Below are 8,158 nucleotides of genomic sequence, written 5' to 3' on the forward strand. Positions count from 1 at the left end.
ATTGCCCGATAAAAGCTGCCCGGCAGAGAAAACAATGCGAAAAGACACCTTTCATAGCCCACAGGCTGTATTCTCTACGTTTTGAATGTTTTCATCCGCTCGTGCACGACGGGGTCATTTTCTTATAGTGACAGGACTGGCGTATTATCAATATATAAGCGTCTCCGGAATGCTGGCGAGCCTTGAACACACTCTATATTCCTTTCGATTGTAATTTTGCTTTGAATCGTTGCTTGTTTTAACACACCTGCTGCGGAACACACGTTTGGGACTGAAATGTTGCGAAGTTAAACATCGTTCACGGGTTAAGACACTTTTACAGCGTTAAAGGGGCACTGACACCCCAAAGGTCGTATTTATTTTTATTGTCTATAACGATGCAAGTTGCAGTCATAGACACGCAAAAAAAACCGCATCGCGAAAAAAAATTTTCCCGCGCGCGCGCGCGCCTTTTTATTTTTGGCGTTTGATTTTCCCGCCTCTCGCCTCCTCGCTTCTTTTGATCGGTGACGTCAAAAATCAGGAAATTTAGAAGCTTTGTAGGCGACATCTCTATAACATTTAATAGCGGCAATCGTAAAACATGTTTTTTAACGCAATTGCGAACGCACTACGGCCCTTCTTTTTGAAATACCAAAAATCGGGAGTTCGTTGTGGTGCCGTCTCCTGGATTTGTATCCTCCAACGGAAAACAGGCGACACCGCTCAAAACCGGTCCGCCGCAACGCCGCCGCGGCCGCCGCTCACTCCTTTCCTCCTCGCTTTGGGTCGCCATGGCAACAGCAGGGAGTAGTGAGAAGAAAGTCGACTCTCAGGTCGCCGCGATTTTTGACGTCAAGGCACCGGCGCCGATCGCGCGGGAACTTCGAATTCGGCATTTGGAAATTGTTTTTTTACTTCACAAATACTGAATTCCCAAATTTCAAATTTTGAGGGTAATGTCCCGGCATCGTTATCAATCGTTTCGGATAATAAAAAAAAATATGATTTTGATGTGTCAGTGCCCCTTTAATCAAGGTACATACTATTCGGTACGACCCAAATAACCAAAGTGTTCCGTGTTATTTTCCGTCGAAGAGGCAAAATGCACGCGCGTTCTCCCATGGGAATGCACGGGAGCACCGCAAAAGTAGACTGGTTGCTGTCTGCTTCAATCGCTTCAATTTGCGTCACGGAAGTCGCATAGACACTAGCGCCAATTGAACCTCTAGCGTACATTATAATAACTCTATGGGACAAAGCAACATACGATTTTTTCTATAAGCCCCCCTACAGCGTTGGTAAAAGAAAACTAACGGTTAGATAAATCTGAAACAAAACATGTTTTTCCAAGGAATCTGTAATTTTTCTAATATTCAACTGAATTAATGGACCACTGCTGGCGACGCTAGTGGCGGGTTGCGCCACCTGGCCAGTGTTTTTAATTTCAAGTCGGCTTTTGTAATTTTCCCACAACTTTGTTTCATCCAGACGTTCCTTACCTTCCACTAGTGTTTGAACCGTTTGAACAAACCGAACTAATTTGTTAGGCCTCGTCATTATTAAAGCGCTTTAATCAGTATCAGCGTATCAGGCGTTTGTTTCTGCATTTCTGCGGTTTCTACCGCTGCGGGTAGGTGGGTCCCTCTTTCGGAGGGCTCTGGAGTGTTGGTTTCCGCAAGAGCGTGTGAACCGGGTGAACGGCAGTGACGATTGACGCCACAGCAGACGCCGCACAAGAAACACAACAATGGCGGAGCAGGCGAACTTCTCCTCGGGGAAGGGTTCAGAATCTAAGCCAGAATCAAACAAGTCTTCTGCAGGCGATCACGTTCCCGATCCGAAAAACATCCAAGATCTGACTCAATACGTAAGTCTGGGTGCGTTCGAATGGGGCATGCCGCAACGCAACGCCGTTTTCGAGCTGCTCCATCGCTCCGTTTCCAGTGTTCAACCAATACGCCCGCTTTTATTTTCTTCGGGACGTATCCGTGGAGGCAGTGATCACACCGGCTATTTTTTGCCTGTCGTACGTTAGTTCGCAACATGCACAGCACAACCGCCCGTCGGATGGGAATTGCACCCGTGGTCGTCTTCATTCAATGTGGCTTCCCGCGCTTCGTCACCTTGTCTCACATTTACCGTGCACAACACATTTCGTGTCTGATTGCGAAGTTCTGCCCCAGTAAAGTACTCGTTCTACTGTCATCGCACCACCTCTTCCCCTCGTTGCGCAAAGCACCGCTGGTAGCACTTTTTGCGAGACATCAAAAGGTAACCGTGAAACTATGGCTATCCTTTTAATTCCAGATGAATGTGAGTGAAGTTTTATTTTTCAGCATCATTTTCATTGTGTGGCCTTCCAATTTTAGTTTCAATTTAATGGTTAAATAATAGGAAACCAATTTTAAATGCATTAATGCTACTTTTTTTTTTTTATATCACGCGTAAAGTAGTAATATTAATAGACGTTATGTAAAGACAGGACAAACAGGTCTGTTCAGATGTGGTCTTCAGTCATCAGTTCTTCCTTTTTCTCCCGCCTTCCCTTCGTCTTTTCCCTCCTCATCCGTACTTCATTGTCCAACGAACTACCGTAAAATGCAGAAGCACCCACTTCTGAAGAACTTGAGATTGGGCGAGTTGGTTGTTCATGTTTGTCGACGTTTAGCGCACTCGAAATACTGTCACTCAAGCATTCCCACTCACCCAAAGAACACTCCTCTCACACAGCGCTCACTAACAACTTTGTATTTCGTGTTTTACTTCGGCTTTTACTACTTCAGATTTTAGACGATTTGCATATAGAAAAAGACGACATAAGAGTAAAAAATTCCTGTCTAACGCTTAGGCTAATTTGCGGCGTCAAAAGATCCCCAGGTGGTCCAAATTAATCCTCAGTCCTCCGCTGGGGCGTGCCAGATGCCCGTCGTTGGTTTGGCACGTAAAACCCCCAAATTTGAATTTTTTAGGCTAATTTGCGGCTAAACAATTAATCTCTTTTCGTGATAATGTTATCGACGGCATACTAACACATTTGTCCTCTAGTCGTATGATGTTCTCGGCTTCGATGATTTCCCTTTCTAATTGGTTTACACTTTTGCCCAACACGATGCTGTTGTTGAAATGTGCGACACACCCACAATCCCGACAGTGTATCCCCAAGTGGCCAGAGTTGGCGTTTACAATGTTGTTGGAGTGTTCTCGAAGGCGGTCATTTAGGCATCGCCCAGTTTGTTCAACATATTGTTTTCCACAGGAAAGGGGGAATGAATAGACAACCCCCTCAACGCAAGGCACAAAGTTGGTCCTATGCTTCTTGGAGCAGCAGATTGCGGGATTTGAGGGTGTGGTGCCGTTTTTGCAAAGGCTGAACAGTTTGGTGGGTGCTGAAAACACGATGTCCACATTGACTCTGTTCGCTGTTTTCTTGAGGCCGTGGGAAAAATTGTGGATGTAAGGGACGATGACTGATCTTCTTGTCCTGTCTGTGTGTTTGTTTGACACAGTTCTCTTGCTTCATTTCTTTAAGAATAGTTTCGACCACTGACACCAATAAGAACACAGGGTACCCTGCTGACTTCAGTCTTGCAATTTGCGCGTCGAAACTCTTTTGTATGGAATGCGAGCACGACTTTGCGGTTGAGCTCTTAAGGCATGACCGCACTATGCCTCTTTTCACGAGTTTTGAGTGCGCGGAGTTGAAAGGGAGGAGTGGTTTTTTACCCCTGGGTTCATAGAACCAGCAGACGTGGTGAGGTAGCACCACCAGTCGGAGATCCAAGAATCTTAGGGATCCTTTAACCGGCAACTCGTGGGTGATTTCTAGGGGATGATTTCTAGGGTCCTATGCTCCAAGAATCATAGGACCAACTTTGTGCCTTGCATTGAGGGGGTTATCTATTCATTCCCCCTTTCCTGTGGAAGACAATACGTTGGACAAACTGGGCGATGCCTAAATGACTGCCTTCGAGAACACTCCAACAACATTGTAAACGCCAACTCTGCCCACTTGGGGATACACTGTCGGGATTGTTGGTGTGTCGCGCATTTCAACAACAGCACCGTGTTGGGCAAAAGTGTAAACCATTTAACAGGGGAAATCATTGAAGCCGAGAACATCATACGACTAGAGGACAAATGTGTTAGTACGCCGTCGATAACATTATCACGAAAAGAGATTAATTATTTAGCTGCAAATTAGCCTAAGCGTTAGACAGGAATTTTTTACTCTTATGTTGTCTTTTTCTATTTGCAAATCGTCTAAAATCTGAAGAAGTAGAAGCCGAAGTAAAACACGAAATACAAAGTTGTTAGTGAGCGCTGTGTGAGAGGAGTGTTCTTTGGGTGTGTGGGAATGCTTGAGCAACAGTTTTTCGAGTGCGCTAAACGTCGACAAGCACCCACTTCGTTCAGGCACCCACTATTAATGTTTCCCAAACTTAGGAATTCTGCAGATTACCTATATGTTAACCGCCCGATTTGACCTGACAAGTGCCCATGTCTAGATTAACCACGTTTTCAGTGAAAATAAGGTGGGCGTACCGCCGGTATTTTACATTAAGCATAATATTATCGACCAGAAGGCACTTACGCAGAGTCGTCATAGTTGTAGGAATTATGGGAGTGTCGTCTGTGTCGTCCCTTTTATGTATTTCTTTCGTTACTGTGTTATTTCCTATCAACGTGCTCAACTCACCAAGTCTGCATTTAGTATGCTTGACCTTCGAGCCTGGAAGGGAAATTACACAAAATAGTGTCACATGAAGACCTGTTGCTGACATTTTGGGTCATTGCGGAACTGCCTGCTTCAGGCTGAAGACGCAAGTGCCCTACCAGTTTTGAGCGGGACCTTGAAACCAAACACGAAGCTGGTAGGAAGAACTCGAAAAATAAACTCCTGGTAGCATCAGAGTGGCAGCTGACATTTCACCAAGCTAAGTCAGGACTGAAAAAGAAAGTCTCTTAGCAAAATGTCTGCTACTACCACTCTGAGGTTTCCAGGAGGTTCCCAGGAGGTTCCTCTTCAAGTTGAGCAGGATCTGGGTTTCATCTGCATCTCTAGATGCCTGCAGAGCAAAGTTCTAGAGTTAAAATTTGGAGCAGTGAATTTTTGAACTGCAAGTCCACCAGCTTCTGGGGCATTTCACTACACCAAGAAGCACATTCAAGTTTTTTTAATAAACTTGCCTCATCTCTGCCATAATACATTTTAATTGGTTGCTAGTCAGCGCTGTGTACTGTTTTGTCTTTACCTTGTCCGTTTTCCGCTGCGCTGTTTTACCCCTAAATGTTATTGTCACATTGCTAACTGCATCCTATGTGAAGTTGTGGGAGCAAACTTTTCTGCATTGTAGATTTCTCAGCTTTAGTTTGACATCCTCTTTCCTGAGCCATCCATAAGTGGAATGGCCTCGCTTAGTCATAGAAAATTCAGGTTAGTTTTGCCCTCTGACTACCTCATGCTTACGGTGGTTTCCACTTCCAATCTAATCAATTTATAATGTCTTCCTTATTTATTTTGTTGATGCAACATCCTACAAACTGACCAGGTCAATATTCATCCCAATGAAAATAGTGCCATTCCTCATTTTAAGATTGTGCCGTTTGTTTCTCCCATTGACTTTTGTCTGCAAGAAATATTTGTATCTTTATACTTAAAAATATGCATGGGGAGAGCATCAAGAAAAATTTTGTATGCATTTGTTTACTTTTTGTGATAGTAATAATGATAGATAAGAACCTGCATAAGAAACCAGGTTCTACTTCGATCCATGAACCCATGTGTCTGCTGAAGTCCTGGCAGCCAGCATGTGACTGACTGCTTGTTTTTTTTTTTAGGGAAAGTTGCAAGTATCTTTTTTTCAAGGTGACAGAGGAAGGTGCAAATGCTTCAATACTATCGGATCAGCATAAATAGAACAAGAGTCTGTTGACGACATGAAAGGCAAATTCACTGCTCCAGTGCTGGTTTAGATATACTTGAGAAGCAGAAGAGCCAAACTGCACAAATCATGATGCACTTGTTTACCATCACATCTTTTTCCCTTTACTTCCATTTAGGTGCAGACACTACTGCAACAGATGCAAGACAAGTTCCAAGTGATGTCAGATCAAATATTGTCAAGGAATATCCTTTGCTTGGTGTCAAGAGATTTTCCATATTGTGTGTGTGTATGTGTACGCGCTTCATCTGCAAGTTTCCTTAACCGCAAGTACTTGATGAAATGGGCCATCGGATTGATGACCTGGAAAGGAATATCACAGAGCTAATGTCACAAGCGGGAGTTGATGAAGCTGACAAGTGATTTCCCTGTTGATGCCTATCCAAGCCTGTACAACAAAGTACCTGTATTCTGTATAGAAATTTCCCATTTTTTTTGCTCTTATATAACTGCCAGAATGTTTCCTCAGTGATTGTTGTAACCATGTAATGTGCAGTGTGCATGTTTTACATTAAAATTCATTGTTTGTGTGGCTCCATTTGCTCGACAAGTTTTGGAGCTGCTAAGAAGGAATTTCTCACCCTCCATCGATCCTGCAGAGTAAGGATCATGGCAGCGAGAAGCGACAAATTTCTGGTATAACCGTACAAAATCAGTTTGCTTACTTGTGCACTAGTGGCAGTTGTCACCTTCGAAGCACTCTTGCAAAGCAATGCACCTTGCAAGATGATGGCGACATTACCAAAACCGTTCTTGTAATTCTTTTGTTAAGACCTTGAAGTAGTGCGTTACACTGAATGTCAACAAATGTCTGGGCATTTACAGCAGAGCTGGTAAGGGCTAGTTTCCCCAGGATCATGTTTGGTGCCAAACAGATGTTGACACAACTCTCTGGTTGCCGCCGTCGCTCATAGATGGCGGTAGCTGTCCAAAGTGTTGAGTCTGCCAGTCGTCTCCTTGCTGCCGTCGCTCATAGATCGAGGCAACCTTTCCAGTCTCGGCAATCAGACGAGTGGTTGCTGCCATCGCTCATAGATGGTGGCAGCATTTCTTCGGAGGATGAAGAGCGGGAACGGAACGAGCGGCGATGTGCACAGCAGTGCAAATGGTTCCCCAACCGCTGCGAGGCCACTATTGCCTAAAGTTACACTGTGTCGAGCGCTTCAGATTCCCTTGCGAAAGAACAGCAGATCGCTCGCCTGGAAAGCCACCGCCGAAAACGGAAACTACAGCTCCGCTGCTCTTCCTTCACCAGAATAAAAAATTTTTTTTTTTTTTTCCTTTCCTATAAAAAGTTGGTAATTGCAGGGGCTGATTTGGGGCAATAGGTTGGATTGCCCATTTTTGTAATGAATTTCTTGGCCAAAAACTTGTGGCATCATGCTTAGGGGTTTTGTCAGATGGAAAATTCATTTAGGTCAGAGTTTGAGTCTCCTCCTACAAACAGGTTACCATAACCATGTGAACACATTTAAATAAAAAAATGTCCTTTATATTTGTCGGCTCTATATTTAACACATTTTGCAAAGTGGGGATTCTGGCAATTATTTGAATGCACAAAATTGAGATTTAGAGTGATATGCATTTCTTAGCATGAGGTGATATGCCTGCATGATAGAGTTTTTGCAGCACCAAACAAAAAAAAGCATGGTCTAGAACTGCGAGACTTCCGGGCTTTCTCTTTGGCAGAGCTGCCCACTTTGAGTCATTGGTCATATCTTAACCTTCAAGACTCCCTGTGACACTTAAAGGCACCATTTCTTCACAGCAGGTTTACCATTAGCTATTGTCAATAGGGCACTTTTGCCAACAATCTGACAAAACTTGCACTGCTCCAGATTCCTGTCACCGATTTTCTGCCAACAATGTAACCCTAACACATGTACAACTTCCTCTGCTGCTTGCACAAGTTGGAAGATGTCTGGACCTGGGACCGGACATTTCATCGAACGCCGTTTGATTGAACGCTGTCTTATCGAACACAGTCTTATCGAATGCCGGGGTGGCATTCCCGCCTCCTGAAGCTAGTCGGAGGTGCCCATCCCGGGTTCGGGAAGTTTTTGACTTGCATTGCCGCAGTACACTGACGGAAGACAAGCTGGAGGCGATGCTGAGCTCCCAAGAGCCTCCTCGCCAGAAGACCATAGCGGCAAGAAATGAGAAGGTCCACCTTTTTTATGAGAACCGACGGAGCATGGCTGTGGGGGACTTTTTGAGAGCAATTGCTTATCATT

The 8,158-nt window shown here is 44.4% G+C and overlaps 1 protein-coding gene across 1 annotated transcript; it reads left to right on the top strand.

Moving 5' to 3' along the window:
• Positions 1 to 1,650: 1,650 nt before the first annotated feature.
• On the top strand, positions 1,651 to 6,462 carry LOC120836650 (heat shock factor-binding protein 1). The gene is made up of 3 exons (XM_040205650.3): positions 1,651 to 1,849; positions 6,043 to 6,109; positions 6,199 to 6,462. Exons 1-3 carry the CDS (start codon positions 1,730 to 1,732, stop codon positions 6,285 to 6,287), a joined length of 276 nt encoding a protein of 91 aa, XP_040061584.1. The 5' UTR covers positions 1,651 to 1,729; the 3' UTR covers positions 6,288 to 6,462.
• The last annotated feature ends 1,696 nt before the right edge of the window (positions 6,463 to 8,158 follow it).

This window comes from Ixodes scapularis, unplaced genomic scaffold (genome assembly GCF_016920785.2).
Source record: "Ixodes scapularis isolate PalLabHiFi unplaced genomic scaffold, ASM1692078v2 PGA_scaffold9__187_contigs__length_104089568, whole genome shotgun sequence".
In the NCBI taxonomy this organism is placed as follows: domain Eukaryota; kingdom Metazoa; phylum Arthropoda; class Arachnida; order Ixodida; family Ixodidae; genus Ixodes; species Ixodes scapularis.

What these genes read in the sequence shown, in the direction of transcription:
- LOC120836650 (XM_040205650.3), top strand. Translation starts at nt 1,730, where the DNA reads ATGGCGGAGCAGGCGAACTTCTCCTCGGGGAAGGGTTCAGAATCTAAG. An exon ending in TCCAAGATCTGACTCAATAC is followed by an intron (nt 1,850 to 6,042) that starts GTAAGTCTGGGT and finishes ACTTCCATTTAG; the next exon opens with GTGCAGACACTACTGCAACA. An exon ending in AGATCAAATATTGTCAAGGA is followed by an intron (nt 6,110 to 6,198) that starts ATATCCTTTGCT and finishes AACCGCAAGTAC; the next exon opens with TTGATGAAATGGGCCATCGG.